This window comes from Oncorhynchus kisutch, linkage group LG4 (assembly GCF_002021735.2).
Source record: "Oncorhynchus kisutch isolate 150728-3 linkage group LG4, Okis_V2, whole genome shotgun sequence".
In the NCBI taxonomy this organism is placed as follows: domain Eukaryota; kingdom Metazoa; phylum Chordata; class Actinopteri; order Salmoniformes; family Salmonidae; genus Oncorhynchus; species Oncorhynchus kisutch.
In genome coordinates this window covers 50,895,785-50,916,428 of record NC_034177.2, presented here as the reverse complement: position 1 = coordinate 50,916,428, position 20,644 = coordinate 50,895,785, and the positions used below count along the sequence as shown (strand labels likewise).

Genomic DNA, 20,644 nt, shown 5'->3' with positions numbered 1-20,644 from the left:
AGGAACGGACCACTTTATTTCTCGCCTTCGGTTGTGGCTGGAAATACGTTGTGTGTGTGTGTGTTTGTAGGGCATTCTCTGATAAGAAGACCTGATCACGGAACGAAGGTGAAAGCACCCTCAGATACACCTGTCCTTAGAGATGAGGGAATGCAGACATCAGAGACAGACGTATCGCTGACACACGGTGGTTCTGTGCAGCTCAGTTGGTGCAGTAGGAGCCTGGCCAAGGTCGTGGGTTCAGTTACCCACGATGCTGTAGTCACTTTGGAGAGAAGTGTCCTCTACGTGGCATAAACCGTTGGTAGCGAGCCTGCGGTGTGTTGTTGCGTGTTCAACTGACTTGTAAATGCAGATGGGACAGTTATCTTTTCAAACTTGTCCAGTTGATCGTTTCATTCCAACGCATTCCATGAACGGTCTGCCCCGCAGGCAAAAACGCTACAACTGAATGCCATAATTTGATTACAACTGCAGGAGAATTGTGCTGCATGTACCGTTTTGGCAGAGGCCATCTAAATTATCATCTCTGTTTTCCGCCTTATACCAAAATACATTCTCTGAGGTATTTCAGCAATGCTTACCTTTCCAGTCCAATTACTGGGCTAAATGAACCGGTGGTTTTCTCCATAGATGCCAGCTGCAGTGTAAACATTTTCTCACTCTGTTTGGTAGGCCTACTGTCTGACTCTCATGATGATGCATAGAGTCAGTGATGCAGAACGGAGCGTCAATGTGGAGAACCGAGGGCTTCGCTCAAACACTTGTTTCTCAAAGTCTACTCTTGACTGATGTCATCAGTTCATCCTATTGTTCTTGTACGCATTGCTTATTGGGTTTGTTGAGTGGGAATCAATAAGACGTCTGTGGTTGGGGTGATCGGCTTATTAGTCATGTTGCAATGGTCTCAGCACCGCTGCAGGGTAAAGTTTCCCCTAGGGACAGATATAGGATCAGTCTTAACCCAAACCAGTGTAGTGGGGAAATGCATGTAACTGAGCCAAGATCAGCCTCTATGGGCAACGTTACCCTGCACCCGCAGCACCACAAGAATGTTAGTTGGGTATCTACTGTGTTTCTAGGAACATGACTCCAAGCCTGTTCAAGTGACTCAGGGAGTGGCCGTGGGGGTATCCCTCTCATGTTATGTTTATGGCCACTGAACGGAACCTGCTTTAACCCACAAATCTCAACAACTCCCAAAAGATCCCCCTCAATTCCCAGCAACTCTTTGGCCCTTCTTTGGACACTGTGCTAACAAACCTCCAGACGAGCTTCAATGCCATACAACACTCCTTCCGTGGCCTCCAGCTGCTCGTAAATGCTAGTAAAACGAAATGCATGCTCTTCAACCGATTGTTGCCCACAGCTTCCCGCCCGACTAGCATCACTAATCTGGACGGTTCTGACTTAGAATATGTGGACAACTATGAATACCTAGGTGTCTGGTTAGACTGTAAACCCTCTTCCAGACTCATATTAAGCATCTCCAATCCTAAATTAAATATAGAATAGTCTTCCTATTTCGCAACAAAGCCTCCTTCCCTCATGCTGCCAAACATACCTTCGTAAAACTGACTATCCTACTGATCCTTGACTTCGGCGATGTAATTTACAAAATAGCCTCCAACACTCTACTCAGAAAATTGGATGCAGTCTATCACAGTGCCATCCGTTTTGTCACCAAAGCCCCATATACTACCCACCACTACAACCTGTGTGCTCTCGTTCGCTAGCCACCACTACATATTCGTCGCCAAACCCACTGGCTCCAGGTCATCTATACGTTTTTGCGAGGTAAAGCTCTGCCTTATCTCAGCTCACTGGTGCGGCAGGGTAGCCTAGTGGTTTAGAGTTGTTGGACTAGTAACCAGAAAGTTGAAAGATCAAATCCCTGAGCTGAGAAGGTAAAAATCTATTGTTCTGGCCCTGAATAAAGCAGTTAACCCACTGTTCCTAGGCTGTCTTTGAAAATAAGAATTTGTTGTTTACTGACTTGCCTAGTTAAATAAAGGAAATACTGGTCACCTTAGCAACAACCACTCGTAGCACAGATGGTCAAAGCCAACACCTCTTTTGGCCACCATTCCTTCCTTCCTTCCTCTGCTGCCAATGACTGGAACGAATTTTAAAAATCCCTGAAGTTGTAGACTTATATCTCCCTCACTAACTTTAAGCATCACCTGTCAGAGCAGTTTACCGATCGCTGCAGCTATACACAGCCCATCTGTAAATAGCCCATCCAACCAACTACCTACCTCATCCCCATATTTGTTTTTGTTTTTCTGCTCTTTTGCACACCAGTATTTCTACTTGCACATCCTCATCTGCACATTTATCACTCCAGTGTTAATTGCTAAATTGTAATGACTTCGCCACTATGGCCTATTTATTGCCTTACCTCCTTACTTCACTTGCACACACTGTATACAGATTTTTCTATGGTGTTATTGACGTTTGTATGTTCGTACGTTTGTCGATCCCATGTGTAACTCTGTGTTGTTGTTGTTTCAGTCACACTGCTTTGGTTTATCCCGTCCAGGTCGCAGTTGTAAATGAGAACTACCTGGTTAAATAAAGGTGAAATCATAACCACTGACATCATCCATTCCCAGGCACTTTTCCCATTTATTTTCCCTTATTGCTTATGTGAAACATTGAAATGAGATTGGCATGACGCACATAATAAACTAATAGACATAAATCCTCTTAGACATGGCTTTGCACCAATGAGTCAATGGCTTTGGTCATCTACTAATATGTCATAATAACACACAGCTCTTCTAGCATAATACCGCCCTGCTTATAGTGAGGTATTATCTGCTTGACCACATGACAAAACTGACAAGCCAACTGCCTAATGGGTCTGTGTCTGACAAATCTCTCCTGTCCTCTGTAGCTTTTGTCTTTTCATGAATTCAGTAAACAGTGTTACAGTACCTGTAACCTCCCCTGTTTTTAACATGTTTTTACATCAACAGTAGTCACAAAGTACTTTACAGTAACTGTTATCTTTCACTATCTTTACAGTAGCTTTATTTCGAACTGCATTCTCTCCTGTCCTATGCAGGTGAATGGAAAGGACCTCTCCAAGGCCAGTCATGACGAGGCAGTGGAGGCGTTTCGCTCTGCTAAGGAACCCATTGTGGTGCAGGTCCTCAGGAGGAACACTGCTGGCCGCGGCAGCCATGTTAGCTCCACTCAGGAAGTGGACGTGGTGGACATGTGCACGCAGACCGACATCACCTTTGAACATATCATGGCCCTGGCCAAGCTCCGGGCCACCACTCCTCCCGTGCCGGACATCTGCCCCTTCCTGCTGTCTGACAGGTAAGATCTGACCCGGGCCGCGTCTCAAAGTAGGAATGGTGATCTAGGATCAGGTCCCCCGTGTCCATGTTATCTTATTCTTTATGGCAAAAAAAAGCTAAACTTGATCCGAGATCAGCTGACACATGGCTCTTCTGTGTGACAGTTAGGTTAGATCTGATCAGAGCGACTATAAATAAATAATGTACTACTTTAGCTAAGAAGACTACAAACATAAATCCACCTGAGATTGAGTTTCATTGTTTATTCACACAGTACAATAATATTTCAAGGCTTGAAGCTTAATTGCAATGCCAAAGAGACCAATCTCTTGTTGGCTGTCAGAAAATCCAGTCTTACAACATCTATACTCGAGGTAGACCCTCACAATTTAGAGCGTTTCAAGTATCAACTGGGGGTTTCCTTGAAGACAACAAAATAAAAATGGTTTCAGTCTTTTCTCTTTCCTTTTGTTTTTGTTCATATTGTATTCATCTCTAAGGGGAGGAAAACTAAGATCAAGATTAAGTTTAGCATGAAGAATGTCTGGATTTCTTCTTTAGGGACTGAGACGGTGAAATATAAGCTGTTCGGGGGCTTCTCTACCCGAAGCTGAGAAGTTAATTGCGACTCTGTGAATGAGGGATACCGTATGTTAAGTTGATAATTAATTCCAACAACATCCCATGGACAATTAATTGTCTTGGATTCAAGTATCCAATGTCAGATGGAGGTACATTAAATGAACCAAGTATCCAATGTCAGTTGGAGAGTTGGAGTTTACATGTAGCGCTGTTGCGGTGGCTGTATTCCCGGCACACCAGCAGTTACAAGTCATGAAGGCAGTCAAATTCCATGTGACTCTGTTGGCTGGCATGAAAATGAACCATGGGAAAAGCGTCCTCCATTCACTATTTAAGTGCATAGATGACATGTATTTTTCCCCGCTGCCCCTGTTTCGCATTGGATTTATTCAGGGTGCATTACGGCCACAAAGGGGAAGTTTAAATCAGAAATAGGCTGATGGGTGACAATATTAGCCTATCACTTATATATTATCACTTGAGAATGATGCTCAGCATAAGAAACATACATTATTTTGCGACTTTTTTGAATCATATTCGCACACCTCATGTAGCCGAGCCCATAGGCCTATATGTTTTGATAAGGTTTGTAATCACAACTAAAGTGGCCAAAAAAAAAAGTTTTAAAGTGAAGCACTTTAATCCGCTTTACAGGGGATTTAGAGCCTAACTGGTACACAAGAACAGTGGGTTTCAAGTTTGGGGAAGATCATTTTCGCCATAAAAATGCACCTTTATAACAAAAGCATTACATGCATAATCGCATTTGTGGTCACTTTTGGTGTTTTCCCGCTAATGGAACATACTGCCATGTGGGCATTGCTGCGCTTATAATGTGAAGAAATAGCCTAATAGTTTATCAACATTTTAAGCTAAACGTTCTGATCTGTTGTGTCAGCCACATTGCATAAAAAATATTTTTGCAATGCTAGTGGCTGTATTAATTTCGGATCTATTGCATCCCACCACTGTCCCAGACTATGTTTGGAGTATTTCTTTATTTCTCGCACAGAATAGAATAGGTCGACTTTTGTACTATTGACATAGGGGGATTGACATAGGCTAGGGACTGACATTGCTGTTCATTAGGCCTAATCATCTTGTTGGCTGACGAAAAGTAATTGTGGACAGTTCTTCCAATATCTTCAATATGCATCTCGGAATTAGACAAGGACGCACGCAGTTGCGTCCCCGATGTGTCTGTCTTCACTTGTAGCCTGTGATTAAGACCCGATCATGTGATGTAGAGGGCACAGCATTCAGGGAAAAGGGCACAACAAAGGCATGGATTTTTTTTATGGTGCATTATGGCCACAAAGGGGATGCCGCCGTGAAATTCAAGGCATTATCAAGCGCTTGTAAAATTATGAATGAGAGACTAATGAAGTGTGTTCAGCCTAAGCAACAAAAAAAACAAAGCAGAGCTCATGCCTTTCAATTAACTTTTTTCAAATCATCATTAGAGTCGCATCATGCAGCTTGTCGAACAACAAAAGATATATTAATAACAATAAATGAAGCATATAGGAGGACCTATTTCTTTGTTAACTGCTCAACACAGAATAGCCTTATGTGCACACTCCCTCAAATCGTTTGGAGAAAATATGTATATTTTATTCAGCTTTGTTCAATTGTATTCTTCATAGTATGAAACAATATAAAATAATGCCATGGAATTCTTAGCAAAACCTGTCTGCTAAATGAACTAGTGTAGCCCACAGCCATATGGCATAGCCAGATCAGGACCTAACTTAAGGACAACTCTGAGTATGCTATTCTGTTCTTCTGAAATAGACTACATTTTCTTCAGATCGTGCTTCTTTAGACCTGTCTAAAATAAATCATGGATCTATATTACACAGATTTATATATATATATATATATTTAAATGTAGATGTTCCAAAGGTCTGCAATAGTGTGGAAGCCAGGAGATGCTACACGTGTTTATGTTAATTAACGGTCAATAACCGTGAGACCAACCGCTTTTTGCTTGACAATTACCAGCTGACTAAATGTTGTGAGCGCCACAGCCCTAGTTACATGAAGTGCTTAGTCTTTAGAGATTAGATCTTTTTTAAATACTCGTCTGTAATAAAAGACTATGACATGTTTCAGAAAGAAACATGGTCTGTGTCAAATTGAGACTAACCATGTTATGCTATGAGCAATCTACATGTGTCACTGCTGTACATCAACCCACAACATGGCCAGACCCAACCCTTTAAACCTGACGAGATCCAACCCTTTGTTCCTTCATAATGTAAGATATTTTCTCCATAACTCAGTAGCACCACTACCCACAGGGCCTGCTTGTAATAATTGGTACTGCTTGGCACAGCCATTTGGTTTCATGGAAGGTTTACAAGGTGATTAAACCGAATGGGCTAATAAAACCAGGCAATACAGTGCAACATTCATTCACAGCCTAGTTATAGCCCCGGGCTATACTCCTAAATGTAATCAATGTGACCCATAAAAGAGACATTTTCTCCTCTTCATCTGCGATCAGGTGCGGACGCCAAGATTACGGCACATTTTATAGATACAACAAATGTTTGTTTCCCCGGGTTTTGAACGTGGGCAGTAAAGCTGTGTAATTGTGTTCAATGTACACACACACACACACACACAAACACACACGGCCAACAATGTTACGATGTGCTGCAATATTGTAGTGCCAGAGGATAAAACATTTTGACGTTTACAAGGCTCATTTTGTCACCAGAAGATTGTTTTGGGACAGAATAACACGTGTTTGTATGCACTCACAGATGCAATGAAATTGAATTTATAATGGGAATAAATTCAATATGTTCATTGTTGTGAATTCAAAAGTGAATGGTTCATGTCAAAAATAGCGTGTGTGGTATTTGATAGCACTCATTATGATCTAAAATTACCTTACAAACCCCCAAAGCAAAGCTGTTTTGCTCTGTGCATGAGATACATAAAGTAGCGTATTCACTGTACAGAATTCAAGGGCAGAGATAGAGAGAGAGAGAGAGAGATGCCTGGGTATGCAACAGCACGCAGCATCATCCTAGACAGCATCATCCTGACATCCTGTCTTCCTCTCCTCTTAGCGGTCCCATGCAGGAAAAAGGCAAAGAAAACTGTCACTTACAGTCAGTGTATGTAAGAGAGCGATTGTGTGTGAGAGAGAGAGAAACTCCCTCTCAGTGGCAGTGCATGGATAAAATCACTGGGGAAGCCAAGCCAGGAAAAAAGCCATATTACATATTACATATTACACCTATGTTGTGATCAATGCCTTGTTTGACCTATAACCCATTTGTTCATACACCACCGTGATATACAATAAGGCCTTGATTTAACTAGGCAAGTCCGTTAAGAACAAATTCTTATTTCCAATGACGGCCTACACCGGCCAAACCCGGACGACACTGGGCCAATTGTACACCGCCCTATGAGACTCCCAATCACGGCCGATTGTGATTCAGCATGGATTTGAACCAGGGTGTCTGTAGTGACGCCTCTAGCGCTGAGATGCAGTGCCTTAGATCGCTGCACCACTCGGGAGCCAGACAACAGTCACGCATACATCTGTTTCATCACAGAACCAGAGAAAAACATTTGTCTGGTGAAGTCCACGAAGCATATATTGCGTAACAAACAGTTACATGACCTACGACATGGTTAGGCAAGTTAACGTTTTTGACACTTTACTTAAAACAACTCCTGATTTAGAACCACAGAGAGTTACAGCAAGTCGGCACAAAGACAACAGGAGACTACCTCATGACGTTGATTGAGAGAATTCCAAGAGTGTTTGCAAAGCTGTCCTCAAGGCAAAGGGTGGCTACTTTGAAGAATCTCAAATACAAAATATATTTGGATTTGTTTAACACTTTTTTTGGTTACTACATGATTCCACATGTGTCACTACATAGTTTTAATGTCTTCACTATTATTGTATAATGTAGAAAACAGTTTTTTTAAAGTATATATATAAGACAAACCCTTGAATGAGTAGGTGTGTCTAAATGTTTGACTGGTACTATATATATATACATTATTCTGGGGAAGCCTTCCCTTGGCACTGCTCCCTCTTAACTAATTTCATTCTCTCTTTCTGTCTCCTGCCTATTTCTCTCTCTCCTTCTCTCTCTTTTTTTTCCTGACAGCTGTCACTCTCTCCACACCATGGAACAGGATTACTATGAGGGGAGAGCTGATGGAGGGAGGACAGAGGAGTTTGAGTATGAGGTAAGACTTGATTACACCTCCCGTCATAGTTGTGAACAACGTTTGACAAACAAACAAAACACACACACACACCACATCTCATAACGGGGCTTTACCAATAAGGGAAGGGCTCAGTTATAATTGACTCCACAGCCCTGTCCCTAGGGGAAAGTGGTGACAGATAGATGATAGGTCACACTACATACACACGACAGACAGCTCAGGATCTCTACAGGACCTTTTACAACCACAGCCGCTGCCAATAATGATGCACTATGAGGTCTCCATGAGGGAATATTTCGATTGTGTCATTGGTTATAACTCACTGAAAGTGTAGCAACCTCACAGCCTTAACTCTTTCCTATTTGAGGCATCTGAGAGAGAAAAAAAGTTTTCTGCCCTGTAAAATACTGAGGGCTCTATTTTTGGCTGGCGTTAAGGCGGCACTAGTGTCAAACTTACGGTCTTTGGCAATTTCAACTTGTAAAAGCCAGCGCTCTGACATTTTCCAACCCTGGCCCCAGGGTTGGTCATTTACCTGTCCTATGCCATCTTGTTTGCCTTGAGGTGGGAGGGGTGGAAATATTTGACGTGTGCCCTTAAAAACATGCGACAACATGCCAATTTCAGATTTCTTCAAACGATTCACCATTCATGGGTTTATGGTAGGAACGTACATGGCTCAAATGCAATGAGAATTTGTCTGGTATTTGTCTGCAAATATCATCTGAAAGATGGTTCGATGATGTTTATAAAATATTATATTTGTGAGCAGTGTAACGGTGAGTGGACATTCTACCTGTCTCTTTATATTGGATCTTTATCCAGCTCCTTTGTAAAGTTTGGATGTCTGTAAAACCCTGCATAAGTCTAAAATGCCTTGTCTGTATTATACGCCAACAGGAAGCAATGGTGCCTGTAACTGTATTTACACATAGCCATGGTTGGGGAGTATTGTCATCAGATTACAGATACTTTTGAAAAACTAGATCCTTACTTAGAGGATTATTTTAAAATTCATAAAGGATGTTGCGAACAAAAAAAAAATGTTTTACACTTCTGTTTTCTCAATGACATTCAAATCAGCATTGAAAAAAAGGTGCAAGTTTAAATTTGTTCCACCTGAGCAAGTCTGACCACAAGTCTGAGACTACAATGATGACACACCAAATGTTTTTGATGGATCACGGGAAAAGAGCAGAGTCAGTTAAGAACAAATTCTTATTTTCAATGACGGCCTAGGAACAGTGGGTTAACTGCCTGTTCATTGGCAGAACGACAGATTTTGTACCTTGTCAGCTCAGGGATTTGAACTTGCAACCTTTCGGTTACTAGTCCAATGCTCTAACCACTAGGCTACCCTGCCGCCCCATACACTTATTTACATGTGATATTTCCGGTTTTTGTCTTACATAAATTAGCAAAAAATTCTAAAAATCTGTTTTTACTTCATCATTATGGGGTATTGTGTGTAGATTCATGAGGGGAAAAAACGATTTAATCATTTTTAGAATAAGGTTGTAACGTAAAACAAATGTGGAAAAAGTCAAGGGGTCTGAATACTTTCCGAATCCATTCATTCTTGAAGATTATAAACTGGGTGGTTCAAGCCCTGAATGCTGATTGACTGACAGCCAAGGTATACCAGACCGTAAACCACAGGTATGACAAAACATGTATTTTTACTGCTCTAATTACATTGGTAACCAGTTTATAATTGCAACAGCAAAACCACACCTCCTCAGGCCTTATTGCTTAAGTATAACTTATAAATGCCTCATGAGCTTAGTTCTGTCACACTCCATGAGAACCAAAAATATAAGCTTGTTTTTCTTCAATGTTTGTAAACATTGTAAATGCCCCATAACATGATTTAAACCATTCTTTTTATATCATGGATGGTCAGTCCTTGCATCCAAAGCTCTGTCTATTAGTCTGAGAGTGGTTACATTTCTCCAGGCCCATCCCTCAGCTTTTTATCAAAACACAGGCGGGTGTCCGTTTTCTTATTGCTTCATCTGTGGATTTGCCCTTAAAACAGCTGCATATTATCAAGATACCAAGGTGTCACCAACAAAAGGTAAACAATAGGCCTATAGCAAATGCAGCATATGGCATTCATTTTTCACATGTAAATAGTCCTTTCCAGTAGGGCTCAAAGCATGCCATTCCATGAGCGCAGCATTTTTCTCAACTCGAATCAATGAGCCCAATCAGTCCTCCATGACAACAGAATCATTTAAAAAAATCTGGTATAACAATTTGGCTAATCTAAACTTCCATATTTCCAAGTCATATTCTTGAAGATCAAGGGATATAAAATTTATTGGAATGACTGAAATTTGCATAGACTTTGTTTTTTAATGTAAAGATGTAATTTAATCATATTATTATATGTAGTAGAAAGCGATGGGTTAGAAGAAGTAAAAAAAAGTAAAATTTAACATCCATATATGGCCAGCTATGTAACTTTAACATTAATTTATCCTGCAATAGATGTCGTTCAATTGGTAACATACATTTTTCGAATGCCTCTTAAAGGTAAAGTCATCTAAAAGTAACAGAATGTAATCAGATTACATTACTGAGTTTGGGTAATCCAAAGTTACTTTACCGATTACAAATTTGGACCGGTAACTAGTAACTGTAATGGATTCCTTTTAGAAAGTGACCTGCCCAACCCTGTGCATAGCCTATTTAAAACAAGTTGTTGTTTTGTTTTTATTATAGTTATACACTGTCTTTTTAGGCCTTATCAATAGCCTAGTGAATGTAATCTTGCTTATTGACTACGTTTGGCATGTCCGGACTACAATTAACACTAGGCCAAGCTCTTGTGAATGCTATAGCCTATGTTTAACAATGTTTTTCCATATTGAAGCAATGCAATTAGAACAATGGGAACTGCAAATATGTTAAAAAATATTGAGCAAATATGGGGCAGGCTATTTAAAGGGATACTTCAGGATTTTGGCAATGACGTTTTAAAAGGACGTTGCTAACTAGCGTTAGCGCAATTGCTAACTAGCGTTAGTGTAATGACTGGAAGTCTATGTTAACTGCTAGCATGCTAGTAGATACAATAGACTTCCAGTCATTGTGCTAATGCTAATTAGCATTGGCTCGCGAAACTACATTTGGACTTCTTGCGTACTGAATGCAGACATAAAACATTTATCCATAAGTTCATCTGACTTTGTGGAAGTCGATAAAGGGCTTTATTGCCAAAACCCTGAAGTATCCCTTTAACGAACCAGGCTATAATGGACTAACATTGTAATTGGAGTTGATGAGAACACAATATACAAAAGACAGTAAATACACAACTTGAAGCAACCACATATTTAGCCAAAGAGCACGTTCTGATTGGCCAGTGAGGGACCAAGCCTCGACCCACTCACAACTTATTTATTCATCAAAACCCAGCCCTTTCCCGGTTGTGAAAATAGCTCAAATATTTTGGACTCACCCGTGAACCTAAAACACTACCGCGAGATTTACCATGGCGTTAGGTTTGTTAAAATAAAGCGTAACAAGATTCCGTTTTCCCCCCCCCCATGAATACAGCAAGGTGTCAAGTCAAACCAATCCTCCTCTTCCATCTTTGTTTGTGCTGAACTAACCCACAGGTGCATGGGCAGACTCCTGGGTTAGTTTGACAGATGATGATTTAAGCCTATAATTTAGACACACACACACAGATACACACACGCACACACACAGACACGGATCTAGATGCAGATGAGACAGGAGGCGATGATAAACGGGCTTCATGTCGACACTTGGCTCTCTCAATCCACCAAGCCCCCAACTCCTCCTCTCACCTTCCCCCCCTGTACGAATATTCTTTATTTCCACATCACTGAGGACCAGGTGAACTTTGCTGCCAGTCTGGCTTTGCTTTGAGTGATGTATGATGATTACGTTTTCTCTTTTGTTTCATTTGAATTTGTACGAGAAGCTTCCTTTCCTTCCACCCACCGAGCTCGAGTTATTTCTCTAAAGAGATTTGCTCATCCACGTGTGTCGCCTCTGCTTCAGCCTTGGCATTAGAGGCAACACAAATATAATATATTAACCCTCTTTTCTTTATGCCTCATTTCTATTAACAAATCATATTATATTGTGTGTGCTTTTGACGTACGTTAAAAGCACACACCCTTCTTTTTTTTGATGCTCCGGGAGCAGGTATATTCCACGCTAACCCACCTTCACTTAACGTACGTCAATAGTTCAGAGCTGAATGCCTCTATTTTCAGAGTGATGGTTTATTCCTTCATTTATCAAAATGAGAGAGAGATTTCTGAAATTACCTCAGTCTGATGAAAAATCATAATGTGGGCACCCTGCCATTACATCCCAGCGGAAATATAATATAGGTAATGAAATGTTGGCTCGCCATTTCATTAAGCAAGGATATTGATGATTTCCTGTAGCACAACGGCTTGAGGAGTGGTAGACAAGGTGTTGGGTTAGGGAGAAAAAGAGCCATCAAAAGATTCATTATTAAAAACTCTTGTGCAGTATGTCTGTCTTGTTTAGCCTCCATGTTCTCTTTCCACTGTATACTATCTGTATACTATTTATAAGAAAAGATAAGGACTTAATGGGAACAGGTGATGCCTTCTCAGAGAGTGGACATCTTAAAATTGTGCTGCTTTTAAAATGTAATCTAAAAAGGGATTACATTGATTTTTTCCCCCTACCGATCCATACAACTTTCCTACCGATCTATACACATTTTCAGAATGAAAGAAAACTAATAAATGAATAACTACAGGTCTGGGTCAAATCCAATAGAACACAACATCGCGGGAAACAGAGATGGCCGCCTCGCTTCGCGTTCCTAGGAAACTATGCAGTTTTTTGTTTTTTTACATTTTATTTCTTACATTAGTACCCCAGGTCATCTTAGGTTTCATTACATACAGTCGAGAAGAACTACCGATTATAAGAGCAGCGTCAACTCACCATCAGTACGACCAAGAATATGACTTTCGCGAAGCGGATCCTGTGTTCTGCCTTTCACCCAGGACAACGGAATGGATCCCAGCCAGCGACCAAAAAAACGACTTCATAAAAGAGGGAAACGTAGCGGTCTTCTGGTCAGACTCCGGAGACGGGCACATCGTGCACCACTCCCCAGTGTACTTCTCGCCAATGTCCAGTCTCTTGACAACAAGGTTGATGAAATCTGAGCAAGGGTAGCATTCCAGAGGGACATCAGAGACTGTAACGTTCTTTGCTTCACGGAAACATGGCTCACTGGAGAGACGCTATCGGAGTCGGTGCAGCCAGCTGGTTTCTCCACGCATCGCGCCAACAGAAACAAACATCTTTCTGGTAAGAAGAGGGGCGGGGGCGTATGCCTTATGGCTAATGAGACGTGGTGTGGTCACAAAAGCATACAGGAACTCAAGTCCTTCTGTTCACCTGATTTAGAATTCCTCACAATCAAATGTCGACTGCATTATCTACCAAGGGAATTCTCTTCGATTATAATCACAGCCGTATATATTCCCCCCCAAGCAGACACATCGATGGCTCTGAACGAACTTTATTTGACTCTTTGCAAACTGGAATCCATACATCCTGAGGCTGCATTCATTGTAGCTGGGGATTTTAACAAGGCTAATCTGAAAACAAGACTCCCTAAATTGTATCAGCATATCGATTGCGCAACCAGGGCTGGCAAAACCTTGGATCACTGCTATTCTAACTTCCGCGACGCATATAAGGCCCTGCCCCGCCCTCCTTTCGGAAAAGCTGACCACGACTCCATTTTGTTGATCCCTGCCTACAGACAGAAACTAAAACAAGAAGCTCCCACGCTGAGGTCTGTTCAACGCTGGTCCGACCAATCTGATTCCACACTCCAAGAGTCATTAGAACGTTCCACACTCCACGTTCATTAGAACGTGCGTTGAATATGTCGTTCCCATAGCAACGATTAAAACATTCCCAAACCAGAAACCGTGGATTGATGGCAGCATTCGCGTGAAACTGAAAGCGCGAACCACTGCTTTTAATCAGGGCAAGGTGACCGGAAACATGACCGAATACAAACAGTGTAGCTATTCCCTCCGCAAGGCAATCAAACAAGCTAAGCGTCAGTATAGAGACAAAGTAGAATCTCAATTCAACGGCTCAGACACAAGAGGTATGTGGCAGGGTCTACAGTCAATCACGGATTACAAAAAGAAAACCAGCCCCGTCACGGACCAGGATGTCTTGCTCCCAGGCAGACTAAATAACTTTTTTGCCCGCTTTGAGGACAATACAGTGCCACTGACACGGCCTGCAACCAAAACATGCGGCCTCTCCTTCACTGCAGCCGAGGTGAGTAAAACATTTAAACGTGTTAACCCTCGCAAGGCTGCAGGCCCAGACGGCATCCCCAGCCGCGCCCTCAGAGCATGCGCAGACCAGCTGGCTGGTGTGTTTACGGACATATTCAACCAATCCCTATCCCAGTCTGCTGTTCCCACATGCTTCAAGAGGGCCACCATTGTTCCTGTTCCCAAGAAAGCTAAGGTAACTGAGCTAAACAACTACCGCCCCGTAGCACTCACTTCCGTCATCATGAAGTGCTTTGAGAGACTAGTCAAGGACCATATCACCTCCACCCTACCTGACACCCTAGACCCACTCCAATTTGCTTACCGCCCAAATAGGTCCACAGACGATGCAATCTCAACCACACTGCACACTGTCCTAACCCATCTGGACAAGAGGAATACCTATGTGAGAACGCTGCTCATCGACTACAGCTCGGCATTTAACACCATAGTACCCTCCAAGCTCGTCATCAAGCTCGAAACCCTGGGTCTCGACCCCGCCCTGTGCAACTGGGTACTGGACTTCCTGACGGGCCGCCCCCAGGTGGTGAGGGTAGGCAACAACATCTCCACCCCGCTGATCCTCAACACTGGGGCCCCACAAGGGTGTGTTCTGAGCTCTCTCCTGTACTCCCTGTTCACCCACGACTGCGTGGCCACGCACGCCTCCAACTCAATCATCAAGTTTGCGGACGACACAACAGTGGTAGGCTTGATTACCAACAACGACGAGACGGCCTACAGGGAGGAGGTGAGGGCCCTCGGAGTGTGGTGTCAGGAAAATAACCTCACACTCAACGTCAACAAAACTAAGGAGATGATTGTGGACTTCAGGAAACAGCAGAGGGAACACCCCCCTATCCACATCGATGGAACAGTAGTGGAGAGGGTAGCAAGTTTTAAGTTCCTCGGCATACACATCACAGACAAACTGAATTGGTCCACCCACACAGACAGCATCGTGAAGAAGGCGCAGCAGCGCCTCTTCAACCTCAGGAGGCTGAAGAAATTTGGCTTGTCACCAAAAGCACTCACAAACTTCTACAGATGCACAATCGAGAGCATCCTGGCGGGCTGTATCACCGCCTGGTACGGCAACTGCTACACCCACAACCGTAAGGCTCTCCAGAGGGTAGTGAGGTCTGCACAACGCATCACCGGGGGCAAACTACCTGCCCACCAGGACACCTACACCACCCGATGTTACAGGAAGGCCATAAAGATCATCAAGGACAACAACCACCCGAGCCACTGCCTGTTCACCCCGCTATCATCCAGAAGGCGAGGTCAGTACAGGTGCATCAAAGCTGGGACCGAGAGACTGAAAAACAGCTTCTATCTCAAGGCCATCAGACTGTTAAACAGCCACCACTAACATTGAGTGGCTGCTGCCAACACACTGACTCAACTCCAGCCACTTTAATAATGGGAATTGATGGGAAATGATGTAAAATATATCACTAGCCACTTTAAACAATGCTACCTAATATAATGTTTACATACCCTACATTATTCATCTCATATGTATACGTATATACTGTACTCTATATCATCTACTGCATCTTTATGTAATACATGTATCACTAGCCACTTTAACTATGCCACTTTGTTTACATACTCATCTCATATGTATATACTGTACTCGACACCATCTACTGTATCTTGCCTATGCCGCTCTGTACCATCACTCATTCATATATCTTTATGTACATATTCTTTATCCCCTTACACTTGTGTGTATAAGACAGTAGTTTTGGAATTGTTAGTTAGATTACTTGTAGGTTATTACTGCATTGTCGGAACTAGAAGCACAAGCATTTCGCTACACTCGCATTAACATCTGCTAACCATGTGTATGTGACAAATAAAATTTGATTTGATTTGATTTGAATTGAACTATCTGTATTTTCAAGTATTGTGGTTGCAGCATGATGTTAGAGGAAAACCCACCCTAGAATTCTGAAGCAGGACAATTACAAAAAATAAATACACCCGAGTGGCTTTCCTGTAGATGGATATTGAGTGTTCCTGAGTGGTCCAGTCTCAATCCTGACTTACATTTGTTTGTAAATCAGAGACAAGGTTTGAATATTGACCCAGTCTGAAATACGTATATGTTTCAAGCAGGCCCCCCATAAGTCCCTGTGTCCAAGAACGCCAAGGTAACCTGTCTAAATGCCAATCCCCCTGTAGCACTCAAATCTGTAGCCACGAAATGCTCTGAAAGGCTGTTCTTGGCTCACATCAACACCATCATCTCAGACACCCTGGACCCACTCCAATTCGCATAGCACCCCAACAGATCCACAAATTACGCAATCTCTTTTACACTCCACACTGCCCTCTCCCACCTGGACAATAGGAACACCTATGTAAGAATGCTGTTCTTTGACTACAGCTCAACGTTCAACACCATAGTACCCACAAAGCTAATCACAAGCCCAGGACCCTGGGACTGAGCACCTCCCTCTGCAACTGGATCCTAGACTTCCTGAAGATCCGGTGGTGATGGTAGGCAACAACACATCCACTTCGCTGAACCTCAACCTCAGGGGTGCGTGCTTAGTACCCTCCTGTACTCCCTGTTCACCCACAACTGCATGGCCGTGCAAGACTTAACATCATCATTAAGTTTGCTGACGACACGACGGTGGCAGGCCAGATCACCAACAACGATGAGACCACCTATAGTGAGGAGGCCAGTGACCTGGCAGTGTGGTGCCAGGACACCAACATCTCCCTCAATGTCAGAAAGACAAAATGGCTGATCATGGACCACCCACATCAATGGGGCTGTAGTGGAGCGGGTCGAGAGCTTGAAGTTCCCTCGTGTCCACGTCACTAAGGAATTAACATGGTCTACACACCAACACGGTAGTAAAGGCACAACAATATCTCTTCCCCCTCAGGAGGGGGACCCTCCTGAGAGGACCCTCAGATCCTCCACAGTTCTGCAGCTGCACCATTGAGAGCATCTTGACTGGCTGCATCACCGCTTGGTATAGCAACGGCTTGGCATCCGAACGCAAGGCAGTACAGACGGTACACCCAGTACATCACTGGGGCCGAGCTCCCTGCCATCCAGGACCTCTATACCAGGCGATGTCAGAGAAAGGCCCTGGTACCACGGCAAGTGGTACCGATGCACCAAGTCTGGAACCAACAGGACCCTAAACAGCTCCGGATGGGTGGCAGGTAGCCCAGTGGTTAGAGCATTGGGCCTGTAACCAAAAGGTTGCTGGTTCAAATACCTGAGCAGACAAGGTGAAACATCTGTCAATGTACCCTTGAGCAAGGCACTTAACCATAATTCGGTCCAGGGGCGCCATGCTACTATTCCTGACCCTGTAAAACAACATTTCACTGCACCTCTCTTTTGACTCTGCTGCTACTGTTTATTATCTATCCTTTTGACTAGTCACTTTATCCCTACCTATACTGTATGTACATAGCTTCCTCAATTACCTTGTACCCCTGGCAATCAACTCGTACTCCGTGTATATAGCCAAGTTATCGTTACTCATTGTGTATTTATTCCTTGTATTATAATTGTTTCTATATTTTTTCTCTGCGTGTCATTGGTAAGGGCTCGTAAGTAAGCATTTCACTGTTAGTCTAAATCTGTTGTTTACAAAGCATGTGACAAATACATTTTTATATTATTTGAGTATTCCTGTCCATCAATGATTTCCAACCAAATTTACTGAGCTTGTGCAATTTTGACAAAAACAATTAATATACTGTGTGTTGCCATAACAATTGTTCAAAGTTGGTAGAATCTTGTGTGTGAAGATATACGCAATCAAGACATTTTATTTATTTTTATTAGCTCTGAAAATGTTCTAAACTCAGCAAAAAAAGAAATGTCATCTCCCTGTCAACTGCATTTATTTTCAGCAAACTTAACATGTGCAAATATTTGTATGAACATAACAGGATTCAACAACTGAGACATAAACTGAACAAGTTCCACAGACATGTGACTAACATAAATGGAATAGTGTGTCCCTGAACAAAGGGGAGGTCAAAATCAAAAGTAACAGTCAGTATCTGGTGTGGCCACCAGCTGCATTAAGTACTGTAGTGCATCTCCTCCTCATAGACTGCAGCAGATTTGCCAGTTCTTACTGTGAGATGTTACCCCACTCTTCCACCGAGGCACCTGCAAGTTCCTGGACATTTCTGGGGAGAATGGCCCTAGTCCTCACCCTCCGATCAAACAGGTCCCAGACGTGCTCAATGGGATTGAGATCCGGGCTCTTCGCTGGCCATGGCAGAACACTGACATTCCTGTCTTGCAGAAAATCACGCACAGAACAAGCAGCATGGCTGATGGCATTGTCATGCTGGAGGGTCATGTCAGGATGAGCCTGCAGGAAGGGTACCACATGAGGGAGGAGGATGTCTTCCCTGTAACGCACAGCGTTGAGATTGCTTGCAATGACAACAAGCTCAGTCCGATGATGCTGTGACACACCGCCCCAGACCATGACGGACCCTCCACCTCCAAATCGATCCCTCTCCAGAGTACAGGCCTCGGTGTAACGCTCATTCCTTCAACGATAAACACCCCCTGGTGAGACAAAATTGCGACTCGTCAGTGAAGAGCACTTTTTGCCTGTCCTGTCTGGTCCAGCGCCGGTGGGTTTGAGCCCATAGGCGACGTTGTGGCCGGTGATGTCTGGTGAGGACTTGCCTTACAACAGGCCTACAAGCCCTCAGTCCAGCCTCTCTCATCCTATTGCGGACAGTCTGAGCACTTATGAAGGGATTGTGTGTTCATGTTGTATCTCGGGCAGTTGTTGTTGCCATCCTTTACCTGTCCCGCAGGTGCTGTTCGGATGTACCGATCCTGTGCAGGTGTTGTTACACGTGGTCTGCCACTGAGAGGACGATCAGCTGTCCATCCTGTCTCCCTGTAGCGCTGTCTTAAGCGTCTCACAGTAAGGACATTGCAATTTATTGAAAGGCCTCTTTAGTGTCCTAAGTGTCCATAACTGTGACATTAATTGGCTACCGTCTGTAAGCTGTTAGTGTCTTAACGACCGTTCTACAGGTGCATGTTCATTAATTGTTTATGGTTCATTGAACAAGCATGGGAAACAGTGTTTAAGGGTTTACAATGAAGATCTGTGAAGTTATTTGTATTTTTACGACTTATCTTTGAAAGACAGGGTCCTGAAAAGGGGATGTTTCTTTATGATTTTATAGTTGTTCTTTCACTTTCACTTTGAAATGTGGAGTACATTAATATAATTGTATAAATTATTTAATTTAATTTTAAGGCAGCAAAATGTGCAAGCTGAACAAGGGGTGTGTACTTTCACTGGGCACTGTGCATTTAAATAGAGGAACATGAGGGATTGATTAGGGCCAATTCTTCACCAGATGTATTAGGCTATATCTTAAGCTTTTAGCAGGAAAGTGTTTTGCCGCGTTCCTCTCCAGTATGAGAGGAGCACTTCGTCATCTTCCCTCTCTTTCTCGCTGATAGGAGAGGAGCTCTCCCCTCTCTTCTCTGCCTGTACCGGGTGGCAGCCATCCACAGACAACTTTTTCAATTACTGGTAATCAAATGCAGTGATTATTATGACAGCATCCAATGCAGCCTGACGGTGGGCGGCAGTCCCTTCTAATCACGCCATCGCAGTCATTAATTTACTGTCAGGCCATCGTCCCCCGTCCCCGCTCTGCAGCCGCTACATCGCAATCTCCCGCCTGAGAGGCTGAGAGCTCGCCCGGAAAATGGAAAAACGGAAAGGAAAAGAGGGAGAGAGAGGGAACACAGAGTGTATGTGATGGATCAGGAGAAGGGGCCCTTTGCCTTATCAAGGATTTACACACCAGTGTGTGTGTGTGTGTGTGTGTGTGTGTGTGTGTGTGTGTGTGTGTGTGTGTGTGTGTGTGTGTGTGTGTGTGAGGGGGGCTGCCAGAACACTTCCCATTCCAGACACACACACACATTCCACAATGTTTTATCCATCTTCTCCTAATCACGTCTATCTGTTTTTCCTGTTCATTTAGCCACAGGTCCTCTCCACTCTACCACCACATTACTTATACTAACTTATTCTGTCTTCTTCCACTCAACAAGATGAGGAAAGACATTAAAACATCACACACTTTCACTTGTGCCTTCGGTTTCATTTGATGATTTTTTTGTGGGATATTTTTAGCGAGATGTCTTCGAGACAACCCCATGAATAA

The 20,644-nt window shown here is 43.1% G+C and overlaps 1 protein-coding gene across 2 annotated transcripts in view; it reads left to right on the top strand.

The window, feature by feature from the left end:
• LOC109889650 (PDZ domain-containing RING finger protein 4) overlaps positions 1-20,644 on the top strand; it is a 200,705-nt gene that overhangs the window by 140,472 nt on the left and 39,589 nt on the right. For both annotated transcript variants that reach the window (XM_020481235.2, XM_031823151.1), the window contains 2 exons: positions 3,071-3,330; positions 8,039-8,120. In XM_020481235.2, the coding sequence (XP_020336824.1) occupies positions 3,071-3,330; positions 8,039-8,120 (342 nt within the window). The remainder of the gene's footprint in view (positions 1-3,070; positions 3,331-8,038; positions 8,121-20,644) is intronic.